The sequence below is a fragment of the Pinus tabuliformis genome, chromosome 2_2 (assembly GCF_031772625.1).
Source record: "Pinus tabuliformis cultivar Carrire ecotype Pingquan chromosome 2_2, CPIR1, whole genome shotgun sequence".
Taxonomy (NCBI): domain Eukaryota; kingdom Viridiplantae; phylum Streptophyta; class Pinopsida; order Pinales; family Pinaceae; genus Pinus; species Pinus tabuliformis.
This window is the reverse complement of record NC_142300.1, coordinates 391,993,723-392,012,561: the sequence shown is the minus strand read 5'-3', so window position 1 is coordinate 392,012,561 and position 18,839 is coordinate 391,993,723. Positions and strand designations below refer to the sequence as shown.

At 34.8% G+C, this 18,839-nt stretch overlaps 1 protein-coding gene across 2 annotated transcripts in view; it reads right to left on the bottom strand.

The window, feature by feature from the left end:
* Window positions 1-325: 325 nt before the first annotated feature.
* The window catches only part of LOC149192912 (ABC transporter G family member 39-like), a 222,979-nt gene continuing 204,465 nt past the window's right edge, over window positions 326-18,839 (bottom strand). For both annotated transcript variants that reach the window (XM_089404724.1, XM_089404725.1), the window contains 14 exons: window positions 11,179-11,460; window positions 10,752-11,068; window positions 5,832-5,992; window positions 5,621-5,724; window positions 5,387-5,531; window positions 5,006-5,137; window positions 4,783-4,874; window positions 4,095-4,427; window positions 3,707-3,997; window positions 2,187-2,401; window positions 1,867-2,094; window positions 1,576-1,747; window positions 1,097-1,351; window positions 326-1,010 (listed from right to left, as the gene is read on the bottom strand). In XM_089404724.1, the coding sequence (XP_089260850.1) occupies window positions 741-1,010; window positions 1,097-1,351; window positions 1,576-1,747; window positions 1,867-2,094; window positions 2,187-2,401; window positions 3,707-3,997; window positions 4,095-4,427; window positions 4,783-4,874; window positions 5,006-5,137; window positions 5,387-5,531; window positions 5,621-5,724; window positions 5,832-5,992; window positions 10,752-11,068; window positions 11,179-11,460 (2,997 nt within the window). In that variant the 3' untranslated portion in view covers window positions 326-740. The remainder of the gene's footprint in view (window positions 1,011-1,096; window positions 1,352-1,575; window positions 1,748-1,866; window positions 2,095-2,186; window positions 2,402-3,706; window positions 3,998-4,094; window positions 4,428-4,782; window positions 4,875-5,005; window positions 5,138-5,386; window positions 5,532-5,620; window positions 5,725-5,831; window positions 5,993-10,751; window positions 11,069-11,178; window positions 11,461-18,839) is intronic.

Genomic DNA, 18,839 nt, shown 5'->3' with positions numbered 1-18,839 from the left:
TACCAAGTTCCTAAAAATTCCATAACTCATGTTCATGTAACATATGCCATATGACCTCATATTTTATCAATCAATTTAATTAAAATGGAAGAAAGAGTATAACTACTTTTGAAATAAATCTCAACCTTTGATTTGATATGTAAATACTAAAAGTATTTTAGAATAATATGTGAAAACTAAAAATTAAATTAAAATACTCTAAACTTTATTTCAAAATAAACACACTTATCAACAACATATTTTATGGAAAACATAAAATATGTGAAAATAAGACCATGTAAATAATGTGCATCATCAATCTGATTAGTAATCATAATCCAAAATAAACACACCTATCAACAACATACTTTATTGAAAAAATAGAACAAATTAATAATGAGAAGATGTAAGTAATGTGCATTACTAATCATCTGAAGTATGCTCAACCTATAAGTACACAATCCATTTGATCAATATAACATTAATGAGCTTACCAGTGAAGTATTTAAGCCCTCTGAAATGCATTGTATAGTAATCATCTGAAGTATGCTCAACCTATAGGTGCACAATCCATTTGATCAATATAGCATATTAATGAGCTTACCAGTTAAATATTTAAGCCATATGAAATGCATTCATACAATGTTGACTTTGTTTGTATCACAAAACATAACACAATGTTTTTCTATCTTGTCTGTAAATTGAAAGCTTTGACGCTGAGGGCGAGAAATCACTGCAAGCAAACAAAATGTAATGTTTCCCTATCTCGTTTGGAAATTGAGAGTTTTGATGCTGATAGCAAAAATTAGTGCAAATAAAACTGGGAATGACACTGTAACAACTGCAACTTGTCCCATAAAATCTTGCCTATATCCAAAGTAGCGCCTCAAGAATTTCTTCACCTCTTGTTTCCCACCATCGGCCATCACCATTTCATCTGAAATATCCCCGAACTGAGATGCTACCAGTCCATACAGAGTCCATGCAAAGGGAGAAGCCCAGTAATACCATCTCCACCACACAGGAATCCGCTGCAACACTCCAAAAACATGAACATGAGAGAGTGACTTTATCAAAGACCCCCATCAAATATAATTAAGTGGATAGTAAATCTCACCGGACGTGGAATTATGAAGCCGCAGAAAACCATCCAGATTGCGAGGAAACCCGTGGAGAGAAGTGAAGCTGTGCTTGCATTCGGAGTGAGACCCACTGTCAACATCCCGTAATATGTGGCGTAAAGGAGGGTGAAGAACATCATAAAAAAGTACCAAAAGAATTTGGCCGCTGTCCACCGGAAGTCGATCAATGCATAAACCGTTACTGCGTACACCACCGTTTGCACAAATATGTATGGTACTTCGATCAAAACCTGATCCACACAAACATTATTTCACTATCGCCTCGACGAGATAAATCTATCTTTGCAACAAGAGAGAACCAATGTTGTTCACTTCACAGTTATATTTATGGAAAAAAAAATCAAAATCACATCCCTTCTCATTACTTGAAAAAAAAAATCCTAAGAAATTGCAAAATGTTTTACAGCGTGATTATGAAAATCAGATAACAGCAGAGTGCATGAAGAGTGTTTACTTGAGCAAGGGCATAGGGCAGAGCGGAGTACATTCCTGCTGCCTTTTCTCTATAGAAAACTGTCCTTTCAACATCGACTACTGGTAGAACAGAGACGATATTGCCGAAACATAGAAAGAGAATTGATGCGAACATGGATCCCATTGCGTTCAATAGATCTTGCTGTCTCTCTCTGTAAAAATTACGATCACCCATCCGTGAGAACTGAAATTAGGTTAATTGGAATCGATCACCGATTCACCATAGATATTATTAAACTTTATGCGAGTGGGAGCTGAAATTAATGCGTACGTTTTCCGGCCTGTTTTCCAGAAAATGGTGCCAAAAAGCAAACCACTTGCGAGGGTAAAGAAGAATCGGACGCTATTGTACTGAGGATTTCGCCAATAAGACCAATGCTGCTTCCACAAGCAAGCCATGGTTTGAACGGCAAAAGGTTGAGCGAATTGCCTTTCGAAGCTCAAATCCTTGGAGCCAGGGACAGGATTGCTAATTTGCTGAATTAGAGCTTCATTATGTCTGCGAATAAACCAATTTCTATTATCTTTCCACGTTCCAGAACAAGTAAAAAAGACCCCACACACATACATATAAAACAAGTAAAGGCTTACTGGTAGAGGGATGAATTTCTATAGATTTCTGCGAAATCAACTCCAAGACGAATCGCTGAATTGATTGATGTTACTTCCAACATCCATGTTGCAGGGTTGTATCCAGGTGTGATTTTCACTACACCTTCAATTGCCTCCAAGTACTCCACAAGAGCTTGGGATTGTTGACCAAGGGGTCCCACGTAGATCAACTGTCCTTGTTTCATCAATACCAACTGCATTTCCATGAGAAGAAATAAGTTTGATTTGGTGTAAGCTGTTACAATAGCTGCATTTTCATAAAAAAGGAGAAATATAATGATAATCCCATTATCAAAAATCTAATCAGTCCAATAGAAATCCTTGATTCATCAATACCAAATTGCATTTCCACGAGAAGAAATAAGTTAAGAGTTCGTGAAAGCTGTTGCATCAGCTGCATTTTCACAACACTGAAGAAATATAACGATAATCCTTTTATAAAAAATCTAATCAGAATTTTGGACTGATTGGGAAATTTAATCAACACTACCTATATTTCTAATGAGTGGGAAGAGATTTACTATAAAATTTTATATTGTAATTCTCAGGGGTAAGAAATTAATGATATATAAAAATTAGATTTTTGTTTTCTTATAAAATCACAAATTAATGATATAAAAGAATTAAGAGTTAATTTTTTTTGTCGATGTGAAAATTAATCCTAATTTATAATAACGACATTTCTGATAAGTGAAAAGAGATTCGTTATATGATTAAATATTATAATTCCCGTATCTCAGAAATTTAATAATATAAAAATATAGATTTTTTTTAAATCACAAATTGATAATATAAAAAAAATATTTTTTTGGAATCCATACCATAATTAATCTCGAATATTCCTCTATACACAAGTCTTAAATCCTTACAAAACTCTGAATCTTAAATGATCATATAACTCTGAATCTTAAATCATTATAATATATTTTTTTTATTCGGTAATTTATATATATTATAATTCAAAAAATTAAAATCTTCATAAATTTAGTTTATATTTTTATTTAAATGGTGAGAAAATTTATCATAATTTAGTTGTTAAATTAATAAGATAATTTAGTTATCGAACTAGTAACACAATTATTATTAGTTGATATGAGTGAATGCAAAGTCATTTATCACTATTATTTAAGTAAAACCAGGCTACTTGAAATTTCTAATTAGCTTTCCCCAAAAAACAGACTTTCACTCCTACCTATCTCAAATCATTAATGTACTTCCTTATATCCAAACAAAACTAAATCTTAACCAAACAAAAATAATTTTAAAACATACTCTAAAAACAACTCAATCCATATTTATCTAAATTTTAACGTAAAATAGAGATTCCATTAAAAAATTAAATGAAGTTATCCAATCAATTCCGATCGCACAGTTAGATAATAAAAAGATATATGTTAAAAGTTTAAACAAAAAAATTACGTATACCGTACATCACTTTTTGTGAATTAGTTAAATACTCACAGTACCGTCTACACCTTTTGCGAATAGCTTAAACATACCTCGTCGAATGCTTCGAATATATCGATACTGGGTTGATGAATGGTGCAAACCACAGTTCGTCCAGTGTCGACAGTGTTACGAACCGTTCTCATAACAATAGCTGCAGCCCTTGCATCCAGTCCAGATGTTGGTTCGTCCATGAAAATTATTGAAGGATTTGCTACCAGCTCAACTGCTATTGTCAATCTCTTTCTTTGTTCCGTAGACAGACCATTTACTCCAGGGAATCCCACCAGAGCACCACTTAAATTATTCAACTCTACAAGTTCCATTACTTCATTCACAAACATCTGCTTACACAGAAATATTGTTCACCATCACGATGTTGACCTACTAGAGTAATTAACTGACCTAAACTTACCCTGGAATAGATAAATATTAAAATACCTTTCTTGTGTCTGAATCTATCTCCTCGCCAAGACGAAGCCAAGCAGAGTAAACGAGGGATTCATAAACGGTAACATATGGTGAATGAATATCAGTTTGTTCGCAGTAACCAGAAATCCTTGCAAAAGTTTCTTGTTTCTTAGGATATCCAGAGATCGTAATCGATCCTTCGATGTAGCCTCCAGTTTTTCTCCCTGCAAGAACATCCATCAGTGTGGTTTTTCCGGCACCGCTTTCACCGACTAAGGCAGTAAGTATTCCGGGCCTGAATGATCCACTCACTCCACACAATAATTGAAGTCTTTGTTCCGTAACTCCCTGCTGCTTCATCTCCTGCATTGTTCACAACGAATTAATAATTGAATCAAGAGAGTTAAAAAAATACGTTAATATTATACAGCCTGCAATGGTGGGAAAAACGGGGTACACCTTCACATATAAATCTTAATTAAGATACATAAACTGTTTCAAATTGTATTGGAAGATGTGTACCCAAATTATATGCTTTCCAATACAATTCGGAAATCATTCACATTTATTTTAATTTAGCCCTTTAATTAGATGAACAAAGTTATTTTAATATTAACGAAAAGCTAAAATAAAAATACACCGTATAAATTAACCTAAGCATATTTCGTTTGGAATATGATCTTTCAAATTAGGAATATAGTGGCCCAAGAGAACATACTGAAGGCATATCTACATAGTAGTTGACGTTATGGAATGCCAATGTCAATGGTTGGAAAGGTAAAATCATCCCTTCTCTTTTAACCGTCCGCACTGCAGGACGCTTCTCCTTAGTACTTCCAATGCCAGTTTCCTAACTCAAAATTTTGAGTAACTTAAGAAAACTCTATCTACACTATAAAATAATATGAAGGGAATGGTTCGAATTTGATGAAGCATTTTACCAGAAGCTCGAGTTCCATGATGCTGCTGACTAGACAATGAAATTGATCTTTTTAATGGAACGTTTTGCATTTCCTGTTTTCGATTTTTTTCTAACTCGTCTTCAGCAACTATTGCCTGCGAATTTCCTATGGCTGCAACACAACATATCCAAACTATAATATTAGGTTATCTTCAATTAGGAGACTTAAAAGCACACGAAATATAAACATTGGAAATGATTTAAAATCATGATGGCAGGCATCCCAGTTTGTACAGAGTATCTGAAAGCATCAACATTGCTGTATAATCCCTTCCACCCTGTCCATCATGATTTGAGAGAATCTGTACAGGCTAATATTAACTATGGCGTTTCCCGGTTCAGATAATTGGTTAATACGTACGAGTCAGATAATGCATTGCCAGCATGAAGAAGATATTAAATGTAACAGAAAACCCTGTGAGCGCTGCAACACCAATCCAATACCAGTAGCTATCGGTGAAAATTCCACGAGATTTTAACAGTTTCATTCCAATAGGGTCGTTGGGCTGCAGCAGAACAAAACAGAAATTAAATGAACATTTCTATCGCAAAAAGATTTGGTTTTGGTAAAGATGTTGCATAAAATAATATCAACCTTCTGCCACCTTGTTGCCAGGAACTCGTTCACTGCAACAGCGTTTTGAGCGTATGAAAGAGGGGATAACCAGTAAGCCCATATCCACCACCCTTTAATATTCTCTGTTTCAAACAATGGCCATAATTCAGGATTTAAAAGCAAAAATTCTTGGGTTCCACTCCAATCCATGGACTGATATTATGTTTGTTTTTGAAAATATGTAATGTACCTCTCGATATAACGTATCCACCGAAGAGGAACGCCAACAAGAGCGTGAGTACGCCAACAGAGTTTGCGACTATAAGATTCCGAGACAGTGCAGCTATGAAGCGAAAGAGTGCCAAACCTGTTTGATGGAGGATGACGTACAACAGAAATTGTCGAAAAAACCTGTACAGTAATTCAAGAGATTCGAACTTATAACAACCGCAATTTTTTCGCTCTTTTTTCTTTTAACAATCTTTAGTTTCAAATGCGAAGTATCAATTGTAATGGATATTTATATTCTTGGAGGTTTTTGTATTATTGGGTTATTAATGATTTTGTTTAATCAGAAGTGATCGAATTTCTAAGAGTTATTTTTTATTTTAATTTAAAGATATATTTTGGTTTAATTGTAAAAAAAATATATATTTTAATGTATAAGAATAACTTAAATATATATTTTATTTATTTATTTATTTTTGAAATGAGAACGAGAATTTTGTGTTTTTTTAAGTATGTATTTTATTGCAACAAACATACTATGTGGTAGATAATTATATCATTAAAAAAAATTCTAAGTTTTTTTATTCACCAAAATTATAATTTTGTTTGAGAGACTCTAAAATCGATAACAAAAAACTATGTTCTGCGGAGTTTCTAGTGGGAGATATGCACAAAGATATGCACAAAGATGTATATCAGCAACCCCAAAATTTAGGAAATGTTGGGTTCGTCATAGTCATACAAATTATAAAATTATAAATTATCAAAAATTTAATATATAAAAATAAAAAAATAAAATCCCAAAAATATGCCAATAACTAAACAAAAAATCTTAATAATTATGAAATGTATATTTAAAGATTCATTTATGGATTATTATTTGACATTTCTGAATTGTAAATTTAAAAGTAAATTACTAAATTGAATCCATCATTTGACATTATGCAATGTTCCTTCTAAATTCATCATTTGGCATGATGCAAGGTACATCTAAATTAAATTAATAAATTTATCATTTGACAATTGAAATTATGAAATGCCCATCAAATTTTCAAAAACCATAAAAAAGTAAATTCATCATATGACAATGACATTGACATTACGTTGACTAAAATATCCATAAAATACTAAACTAAAAGTAAACATAGAAAGAACTAAACAGTGAAATACTAGTAAATTTCTCAAAAAGTAATAAATAATATTACTACCTAAGTCTTAAGTTTTAATATACTTTAATTTTTATTTTTATTTTTTTTGTTATTGTTTTTATTTTATATAATTTAATATATTTATTATTTAAAAAAATTTAAGTTTTAACAAGTTCTAATATAGTTTTTTTTTCATATTTAAATTAGTATTTATTTTTCATTTTTAATGTTTTACAAAAATTATTGGACAAAAAAATGGGGGGATGCATATGCTCCCCCCTTGTGTCCCCCATTCCCCTTGCAAAGGAGTCGCGTTTTGTCGCCAAAAAAATGTCCCCTCGGAGTTTCCCGAGTTCCCCAAAAGGGGGACGTGGGGAAACGTTTCCCCGTCCCCGGAGCGTGGGCGATCGTCGGGGCGCGTCCCTGTGGAACATTGACAAAAAACACAAGTATATAGCTTACTAAACTCACCCACCAAAAAATAAAATTTACACGTCATACTATGATTGATTGATAATGCAATCCTTAAAAATCTTGTAATGCAAATCCATTTACTTTGCCCATTGATTTTTAAATCTCTCAATCTTAACTTACACACATAAGTGAACATCTTTATTGAGATCACGAAGAACATGGAAATATCAGATATGATATTGAAGAGAACACTTACACTTCTTTTTTATTTCTTTTCATAACACTTTCTAGTGTTTTGTCCCTTAGAGATGAGGCCTTCACCAATAAGGAGAGAGTCTCCAAAACAGTGAAAGAAGCTACATGATTTTCTTTGGCTAACTCTTCAATCTCTTGGTAGAGGAGGCTTGGTTGTTTGTCATGCATCCTAAGCTCCATGAATACTCCACAACTTTGAATTCCTCTTGGACATAGAACACCCATCCCTCCCATCCTGCCACCCCTTTAAAATAATTTTTTGTTTGTTTGTTTCTCAAGTTGTCCGTGTTCCTCTAGGTTGACCTGTGGCTTGAGAAACCACGACCTAGGGGCATGTAAGCCATCAAAGTCACTAGGGGATCGCACTTGGCCTGGGCCACACTAGTCCTAAGTTGACTGGATTTTAGCATGTCTTCTCCCCCTAGCACGAGTGCAACAACCTCCGTGAGGTTTGATCCTAAGTCGCCTTTCTAACAAGGCAGAGGCTTGGTTGTTTGTTATGCATCCTAACCTCCATGAATACTCTGCAACTTTGAATTCCTCCTGGACATTGAACACCCATCCGTCCTCTCCTGCCACCCCTTTAAAATATTTTTTTGTTTGTTTATTTGTCAAGTTGTCTGTGTTCCTCCAGGCTTGACCTGTGGCTTGAGAAACCACAACCTAGGGGCATCTAAGTCGTTAAAGTCACTCGGGGATCGCACCCGGCCTGGGCCACACTAGTCCTAAGTTGACTGGATTTTAGCATGTCTCCTCCCCCTAGCACGGGTACAACAACCTCCGTGAGGTTTGATACTAAGTCGCCTTGCTAATGAGACCCATCTTCAACGAGTTGTGCAAGTAAAACTTACCATTTAATATAAACGTTATTTTAAACAAGTATTTTAATTTTTTACAATGATAATAAATTATATATATATATTTTTTTTGGGGTTATATACATGTTATAAATAAAATATAAAATCATAAGTATATAACAATCATGCTTGACCATAGGAGTCATGTTTATTGTAAATATCATTATAAAGGAAGAAATTTAGTCTCAAACATTGAGATCTTTGTTTGTTAAAAAAGGTATGTCTGTCAAAACACTATAAAAATGATAAAAAGAGGCTATTTACTTTATAAGACTCTATGAACTTGCAATCTAGCATGATTACACTCATTGTTATTATGTAGGCTATAACTTGGAGATCCCTAAGGTCAATACAAACACAAAGTTAAAGGAGATATCTCATCAAGACCATAAGTATGTGCTTCTTATTGAGGACATTTATTGCTCATTCTATTTCTTAAGTCATACAACAAATGCATTATATGGTGGATGATAGAGCATAATCCGTATTACATAGATCTATTGATAACATGAATTATGTTACCATCTCCATATCCTACTAGAATCACACCCACTTATAAAAAAAGGTTTCTCCAAGCATTAAGGTTGTAAATGATATATGTCGATCTTTTTGGGCTTGCAACCAAGCATATGGAAAGAAATCAAAGGGCTATTGTGAAATATTTGATACTTAAAACTATAGTTAGATTCGTGTCAATGTTTTTAAAAACAAAGGGTTTAATAGATAAAGAGAAATACAATTGAAGATAGGGAGAATGAATTGATAATGCAAGTTGCAAAATCATAAAAAGATAGTAAACTAAGTAAAAAAGTTAGAGGATAGATGGAAGAGAATGGATTGGAAATTGCATATAATGAGAATAAGCTCTTTGTAGAGGAACCACTTTGAATCAGAAAATATATTAAGCATATTAGAGAGATGATGAAAGGAGTAAACAACTATTTTGTGATCGTGTATATGAAAGATGCAAACTTGGCCAGTAGCAAACCAAGAGAAGAGGAAGATGGACCCCAAAGTTCTAACATCTACTAATGACAATGTGTGTATGAAATAAACATAAATGAAACAACGATCGAAGAATTCCAAGAGGAGAAGGTGGTGAAAATTGGCATTTTTGGCCATCTATTTCCAAACAAAGTCTAATTTCTCAAGTGCGTGATAGTAGAAGAAAACTCTTATAGATTTGAAGAAACAAATGTTCTCCTAAAAGAATGGATTCTTAAACCAAAGTATGATGAGGAGCCTTTTAAAGAAGGCAAGGCACTAAATGCAGCGGAAATAGAGAAAAATATTGTTATTACAATAGCTATAATGAAATAAAAATGTTAAGGACAGAAGCTAAAATGGAAATGAAGGTAAAGATAACAATATTGATGATCGAGATTACAAATTTAACTCAAATTTAATCATTGAAATGTTTGATACATGTTGCAGATTTAAAAAGGGACATTTGAGAAGGAAACATATGCAAGGCTATGTGCGAAAACCGAAAGTGCATTCAGAGTGTGTTAGAGGAGGAAGCATTTATAGGAGAAGGAAAGCAAAAAGGTGTTGGTGGAAGTAGCAGTTCAGTGGAGGCTACATAGCATGATGTTGGCAGCACACCTGAAACCAACCTTGATAAAGAAGGTAGTATATTTATTTCTACTTATCAAGGAGATGAGATAGAGGACATGCTGTCCATGTGTAATGGAACAATAGTGCAAGTGAATGTAGAAGATCTTGGAAGAATGTCATGTAGTTTAGATTTTCAAAGGAAATATGGAAAGCTGCATGAATTTGAAGGGCCATTGGAAACTGTCTTCTTTTTATTTGAAGATATGTTTGTTTCAAGCATGAACATAGAAGATAAGAGAAGGTGTTATTATAGAAGGTGTTTGGATGAGTTGTCAAGAGAAGAGGGTCACTTAAATTTCTATGTAGATTAACATAAAACCACATGAATTCATAAAATATGTTGAGACCAAAGGAAGAATAATGATAGCAACAAGAGAAATGATGAAAAACACAATCGATATCTATGTGAATTCAACAGTGTTTATGTGAATTTCAAAGCCTACAGTGCTCTTGTCTATATGCTGTCGTTGTGTGGGTTGGTTTGAATCTCTGCAGGGGCCTGAGGTCCACTCTGCATGTTGCATTTATGCAGTAGGTTAAACTTTGAAGTACCGAACAATATTTTGCAGCTTGGTATAATATGATGCCATTAATGCTATCTGAATGAACGATATTTTTACCTGTTTGGTGCAGTGGTGAACAATAGTTTACCTGCTTGGACTGGGGGCAAAATCAACTGTATAGTACGTAATAAGAACCCACGCCGCAGACTCTATTAATGAAAAGGGAATTTCAGTAATCCATATTGGAAGCGAGTATGCCCAAGCAGGGTAGAACATGAAATCTCTCTGCTTGTAAAACACAGGAAGCTTTTCGATAATCAGCGGCATTCCTGCAAGTCCGTTGAACATATTCATGACGAGACCCAAAAAGAGGACACCAAAGTAAATGGATCCGTCGTCTAGATTTCTGTGATGCATATTTGTACGAAAATAAATTGTCATAACGAGCGTAGCAACGGAAAGTATCTGACAAAACAAGAAATGAAACCCTTTAGAATAAAGAAATAGAAAATGAAATTCTAATAAATTCGGAGTGTAAGAATATGAGCCGTATCGCCCATTATTTATTTTTTTACCTGAAAGAATCTGAATATATGTACGAAGGAATTCCTTTTCATAAGTAGAAGTTGTCTATCAAAGCATGCTCTAAAGAGTTGAGCTTTCCTTAAACCGTATTTTTCTGTAGAGAGAGCTGCGGGATGGCATTTCGTTTTATCGTATGGAGTTGACAATTCTGCTGTGAGATGGGTTCCCACGTGAAAAGATTGAAATGCATCTGCAAATTCCTTCACTGAAACGTATCGGTATGCTTGGCTCATGTTACACCAATACCGTTCTTGGTCTTTAAGCGAAGTTACCTATCCGCCCAAAAGAAAAAAGTTGAGCAGATTTTATCAGTTGCAGCTCAACTGTTTTATGAATATCCTACACAGACATAGATTTCTAAACAAATAAATGCACGGGAATTCATTTGTGGATGTAAAGATTAATACAAAATGAATGCACTGGAATTCAATTAGACCTATCCCAAAAGAAGGTTTTGGTAACAAGAGCTATGTACAAATCTAAATAAAGATATAGCTTTTTAGGTGCAAATCCACTGACCCCGTAGCATTATAATGTTACTGCAATTGCCATATTATCTTAACTAGGTTTATGAAATATTTAATTAAAATAAGTTATATAAAGAAATAGATTACACAATATATATTTTATATTTAAAAGTTAAAATTGCAATTAGCTAGTTATATTAAGAATATAACTGTATGGTAGATACACATCGGAGATTACATTTGTTTTCCCTACATTATCTATACCTGAAAAAGGAACTTATCTTTAAACATGTAAATTAGTAAATAATATATGTTAATTACAAGATATTTAAGAACCACAAAGTATTACAAGTAGCTATTTTTTTTCCTGTTGTTGTACACAATGATACAACATATAATTTAATAGAAGGTTGACATAATAAACAGATCACTTAATTACAATTTTAAATATCATTAAGTTATATTCTTAATGAAATAAATTTAAATTAATATTTTTTAATAAATAAATCTTAAATTATAAAATATCTATAAGTAAATTTTTAAATTTTTATTATTACTTTGAGTGAGTGGTTAGTTCCATGTTCTCACATAATTGAGTACTTCAACACTTTCTTCAAATGTTATTCAGGGAATCAAACTTGGCCAAGATTTTGATACCATGTTGAGGTTTTCCATGACACCAAAAAGTCTAAAACCAGCTGTCAGTATTAAACTTCCAAATTCTTACCATTTACCTTGAGTGGGTGGTTAGTCCTATGTTCCTAGGGTGGTGGTTGGTCCAAGTAATTGGTTCCCAATGAGGTGAATGTGACAATTACTCTAACAACTTTGTCTATTTGAATAATAGTAAAGAGTGGGTATAGTCTAACTTATAGACGAAGTGACCTTTTTCATGACAATTTTTCTGGTTAATTTTAATCAAAATTTGACAGAGATTTTTAAAATCTTGAGTTTAAATTGTTTAATCTGCATAATTTGAGTGCCACAAGGATTTTTCATGATGTTGAATCTATTTATGCATTCAAAAATGAATTTTAAACAACAAAAATTCTTGAAATTGTGTTGCCAGATTTTAGTGAATTCCTCTGCCAGATTAAATTCCTCTTAAAAAAACTATTCATCTATAAATTACATTACGCCATAAAAAATGTAAAATAATAAATTTTAATTCAATAAAATCAAAATTTATTTATATACCTAATTTATTTTATATTGTTTTTTATTTTCTTGTGAATTGAACAAAAATCTGGTTGTACGTAATGATGGGAAACTGGATAAAGGTCATAGAAATAACCATTCGCTAAACTAAGGAGTAAACTGAATAACAAACCCTATTACATATTATAAACAAAAATAATTACATCCCGTGTTGGGTTTAAGGTTTGGCAGCCTTCTTGATTAACATGTTTAACAAAATTATGACCAAGTATTATTATAATAAAATATATTATTGACAACATTTAGGTATAAGTAAGGTAAATTTATTTAGTTTATGTCTATTGATTATATAGAAAGTGAATTTATCTGAATTGTATTTAATGATTTTATCTTATTTTTTTTTAAGTTATTGATAGATCTAAAATTAAAATAGATGTATCCTGATTTTTAATAATAATATTTATATTTATATAAATTATATATATATTTTTTAAATAAATATTTTTATAAGAGGAATTTATTTGAATTGTATTTAATGATTTATTTTATTTTTTCTAAGTTATTAATAGATCCAGAATTAAGATGGATGTACGCTGATTCCTAATAACAATATTTATATTTATATAAATTTCAGATCTCTTTATATAAATATTTTTATTTTTGTTTTATTAAAATATTCAATAATAACATGTTATATAAATTTTAATTTAATTTTTTAATGTGATATATAGAACATTAATTATATAGAAATATAAAATTTAGAAAAAAATCACAACAAATATTGAATTTTATATATGTATTAATTAAATTTAAATATGAAATTTTGAAATATAATATTAGGAATATGAATCATTATATAAATTATATATATATATATATATATATATATATATATATATATTTCAGTGGAACCATTAGAGATTTCTGTTAGCAAAATACAAAATTTACACAACATCAGATAAAACTAAACAAAATATAAACCAACATATAACTAATTTTCTAAGGCATGTTCTTCCCACACATTTCATTAGTTAAAAGCGTTGCTTCAACAAGGGACCTGCTTGCCTTTTCACGGCACAAAGCTTTCACTAGCTTCATTCTTTATTGTTACCATGTGGATGCTTCGCGCATATAATTTGTCCAATTTAGCCCATTTGCAATTCATTATGACGATTTTAGTTTGGATTTCATTTTGGAAGCGATCCATCTTCATTTGCATCAAATCCAACTTGACGTTGATTAAAGCCTGTGTTAATTTTAGGTATGTTCTATGCTTAGAGCAATTTATTTCAATTTTCACAGTTAGCTCAATATCTTTTCCAGATTAGCAATCACATCAGCATTAAAGTAAACTACAGATAGAACATAAACATAAATCGCAGAAGACAAGCCAAGACAAGAGGACACAAGATGTGGCGCTAGCCAGGGACAAACCCAATGTGGGGAAACCCTTGATCAATTCTTCTTTTATGTTCTTTAGTAGTTCAACAGATAGAGAGAGATAGAGATAGTACATTTACAACAGAAGTCAAAACTTTGACTTTCTATATCTACATGATATCAGTTGAAGAAATGCTGCTTCAACTGATTCTCCAAGGTGACTGCTTCACCTATCATAGTGTTGCATCTTGTCACTATGCTACACGTAGTCACTGAGCTGCTCCCATCACCATGTTGCAACTCTTCATCATGTTGCACCTCATTATCATGTTGTACTTCATCGTCTCAGCGCTGCACCCAAATATCATTAAGTTGTTCTCAACATCATTGATGTCACCTACATCATGTTAGTCCTTGAAACAGTCAACAACTCAAAGACCAAGAGAGGTTCCAGCACTGCCATTGATTAGTTCAACCCTTAAATTTCTATGCTGCTGGCTATGGCCTGCGGCCTAGCTCAGCAGCAAGATAGGTTTATACACAACACTCAAATATTACTGCCTTTGAACAGTAGTGTCTCCCAATCTTATCCAGAGAGATTATTTTAGACAGACTTGTTTGACCTTCTCTCTGAGGCTGCACCAGACCTTAGATCAACCTTATTAAGCACAGTCAAATCCCACGTTGTCTAGGCTCCTTCTTGCTGTAGATTACAAGTCTTTATTTTGCTGTGGCTAGGCCTCTATAGACAGTGGATCAAAGCTTCTTTCGGACAGCAGATAGGAGCTCCTTTGAACTATGGATCTGGCCTCTCTTTGCTGCGTTTAGGCCTCCTTTGAATGCGGTCAAATTTCCCACCATTGCAGCTAGATTTACTATTGATAGGGCTCTCCTTCAACTGCAGTTATCTTCTTCTTTACAACAGATTAGTGACCTTTAGATCACTGTGTCTTACTCTCCTCTAGGACTGAGTATAGGAGCCTTCTAGGACAATGGATTGTAGCTCTCCTTAAACAGCGTATGAGAATCTAATTACTGCGTAATTAAGGACCTTCATGGACTGTGTATTGAGCCTCCCTTTAATTGTGACTTAGGGCATCTTATCGCTGCATTCTGCGGAATTAAGTCTCTTCTAGACTGCGTATAAGTGCCTCCCCTTGCTGCATCAGATCATCATTGACTATGGTCAAGGGCACCTTTAAATGCTACGACTAGGGCACCCTTAAATGCTTCGGATAGAAGTTTCCTCTAGTTGCATATAGAACCATCATTACTGCGGCTAGGGCATCATCTTTACTGTGGCTAGGGCATCATCTTTACTTAGGCCAGCGTATACTCTTAGTGTCTCTCCTCCACCAAAACCCAAAGACGTGGAGAGGAGGAGATCTCATGAAGAGTGTGTGTGTGTAAATGACTTGAAGACCTTTTCTTTTTATAGTAAAACATTGAGGTTGAATAGACATGACTGTTGGGCTTCTAAGCCTACATAAGTTGTTGGCCGACTTCGATAATTTTTCCATAATCAAAATAAATTCATATCTCCATAAATACTTATCGGAATCGAATGATCTTTAAATCAATCCTACACCTCTCGATGGGAGGAATCTAGGAAAATTATCAGTAGTCACAAATAAGGTGATCCACATGGAGTTTGGCTCTAGTTGCCAATTTTAACACTCCCTCTCAACTAGGGAGAACTCCATCCGTTGATCCATATGTCCGACTGTACTATCTCTGCCATCAGTGCCCTACACTGCTCTGCTCTACTCTGATCTGCTAAACCATGAAGAAGAAGAATTGATTGATAATGTCTCATACCATTCTCTACTGACCCGAAGTCAGTTTCATCTAAAGAGAGTGTGTCACATCACTCTTATCGACCTGAAGTCGGTTTTATTGATCCCAAATCAATATCACAAGAGAGTGTCTCAAGCCACTCATATTGATCCCAGATCAATGTCACAAGAGTGTCTCAAACCACTCATACTGATCCTAGATCAGTTTCATTGATCCCAGATCAATGGAGGTCATCCTAGCATAGGGAGTATGGTAGATACAATGATGCGTCCATCGATAGTACTACTATGGTCCCTATCCTCATTTCCCTGCTCATTGATCAGATGAGAGATACTTCCCATGAGTCCCAGACTGCATAGTTAGGATGCCTCGACAGGAGAATGAATCATCCTGTCAGTGGATGCCGCGGAGAACGAATCATCCTGGCCCACAGGAGAATGAATCATCCTGGCCCACAGGAGAACGAATCATCCTGTTCCATAGTCGCCATGGAGAACAAATAATCCTGGCCCACAGGAGAACTAATCATCCTGTTCATAGTGCACCACTAGGGGAGGGTGAGTCGCCCTGTGGTCGTATGTTGCTCTAGTAAGTACCCCAGAGATCCCAGAGCTCAATGCATGCAACATGCAGGACCCTTATAAGAGGGTCTCTCAATGACTTCAAGTCATTCAGGAAAGTCACAGATTTGACCTTTCCCCGAGGTTTTGACAAAATGTTTGCGACCTGTAAATTAGTCTCAATGCGATGGAGCCTCCTCGCTCATCGACTTACCATATCGCATATAAGGCAATCTATGATGTCTATCTGCTGGAGTGATCATCGAATACGGGATTCCTCAATAATTGAATCCCCCCTCTGGTTGTCACAGAGAATCACAGTGATATTCATCATGTGTACAAACAACTCACTTGAGAGCTTCCGCAACCATGCAGCTTCACACGAGATCATACTCGTCGCTATGTATTCGGTCTCGGTGATGCTTATAGCAACCGACTTCTGCTTCCTGCTCATCCATGATATCGAAGCAGAATCCAAAGAGAATCAACACTCAAAAGTGCTCTTGAGATCCTCCACACTGCCTACCTACTTAGCATTCAAATAATAATGCAGTTTCATATTTCCGGTAGTGTATCTCAATCCATGAGAGATTGTGCCCTGAAGATATCTCAGAAGATTCTTGGCACCAATCCAGTGAGGCTCAACCAAATATGAGCTCACCATGCTAACTGCAAGACATATGTCCGGAAGGAAGTTCACCAAGAATATAAACGCGAATGAGTTTATGAAACTCAGAGGCATTTCCCAAATCTGGTCCGACATCACTACCATATCACTTTTGAAAGTTAGGATCCTTGAGGTAGTCACAGGCTTGCAGTTTATCATTCCACATTCGGAATCCAACTCCCTCTTACTTCTGCAAATGAGAGGGTTTGCACCTGTTAGAAATAGGTCATCCTCATAAGGTGTCGGTATGAGAGGTCTATCATCCATAACCTTCGGGTAACGGTTTGGATCGGTTTCACTCCTAGTGAATCTCAGCTTCATTAGATAGCTTTCAATCCTCTCATATTACGGCCAGGGTGTTTTTCTTCAAGCCATAGAGGGATTTCTTCCACCTGCATATGTGAGATTCCTGATCATCAATCTCAAACCCCTCAGGTTGTTCCAAACCTGTGGACCTGCTACGTGAGGGGAATGGTTCCCTTGGAAGATTTTCCTTCAGTACATCTCAGACATGTACTTTCATGTTCTTTTTGAATTCAGGCATCCATGTCACCACCTGACTCACAGACCTCCGGTGCTATGTTTCAATGGACATGGTCCCCAGTGGACTTCCTGCAACTTGATACAACCCTGAACTCAAAAACATCTTTGAAAATTCTGTTTTCAAACACATACTTTTCCATCGATGAGTGCCACCTCGTAACCTTTGACTTCCATTTCTGAAATGGACACCAGGTTCTTCTTGCGATCAGGTACATAAAAGAGATTCTATAAATGAACCTAGTTACCCTCATTCAATTGAGAGTTAACATTCCCTACACCCTTTCCGGGATAGGTGGCATCGGCTCCAAGTATAATCCCACAATTGTTTCCATTTCTACCAAATTAGAGAGTGCACCCATCTATCCGATGAAGTGCCTTGAAGCACTACAATCTATAAGCCATATTCCCAAAGAATCTGAAGGAGAGGGCCAATACAAGATAACGCTTCTTTATCTTATCAGAAACAACATTTAATTCTTCATACCTGGGGTTCCTTGCTTTCTATGAAGAGTCGGCCATTTCCTTGATGACCTGAATTACCTCTCATTCCTTTGATCATTGAAGATGTCCCTAGAATGATTGTTATCATCATCAGGTGATGTGTCCCTGCCATTTGGACACTCCTTCGCATAATGGCCGAACTAGGTATCTGCCTTTCCTTCCACCCTGAGATCCGGTCTTCCAATGAAGTGATCTTTAGGTAGGCCATATTTCGTTGCGCCATTCCGATAATATTCTCTGCTTCGACTTCACCCTTGGTGAATTTGAAGAGAGATGAGGAATCCACTAATCCTTTTGTCCTTTCCCAACTATCTTCGGTGATTGCTCTTTCACTCTTGCTTGGGCATTGTCTTCACCTCAGCTCTGATTCCATGTTAACTTTAGGTATGTCCTATGCTTAGAGAAATTTATTTCAATTTTCACAGTTAGCTCAATATATTTTCCAGATTAGCAATCACATCAGCATTAAAGTAAACTGCAGATGGAACATAAACATAAATCGCAGAAGACAAGCCAAGACAAGAGGACATAAGATGTGGTGCTAGCCAGGGACAAACCCCAATGTGGGGACAACCTTG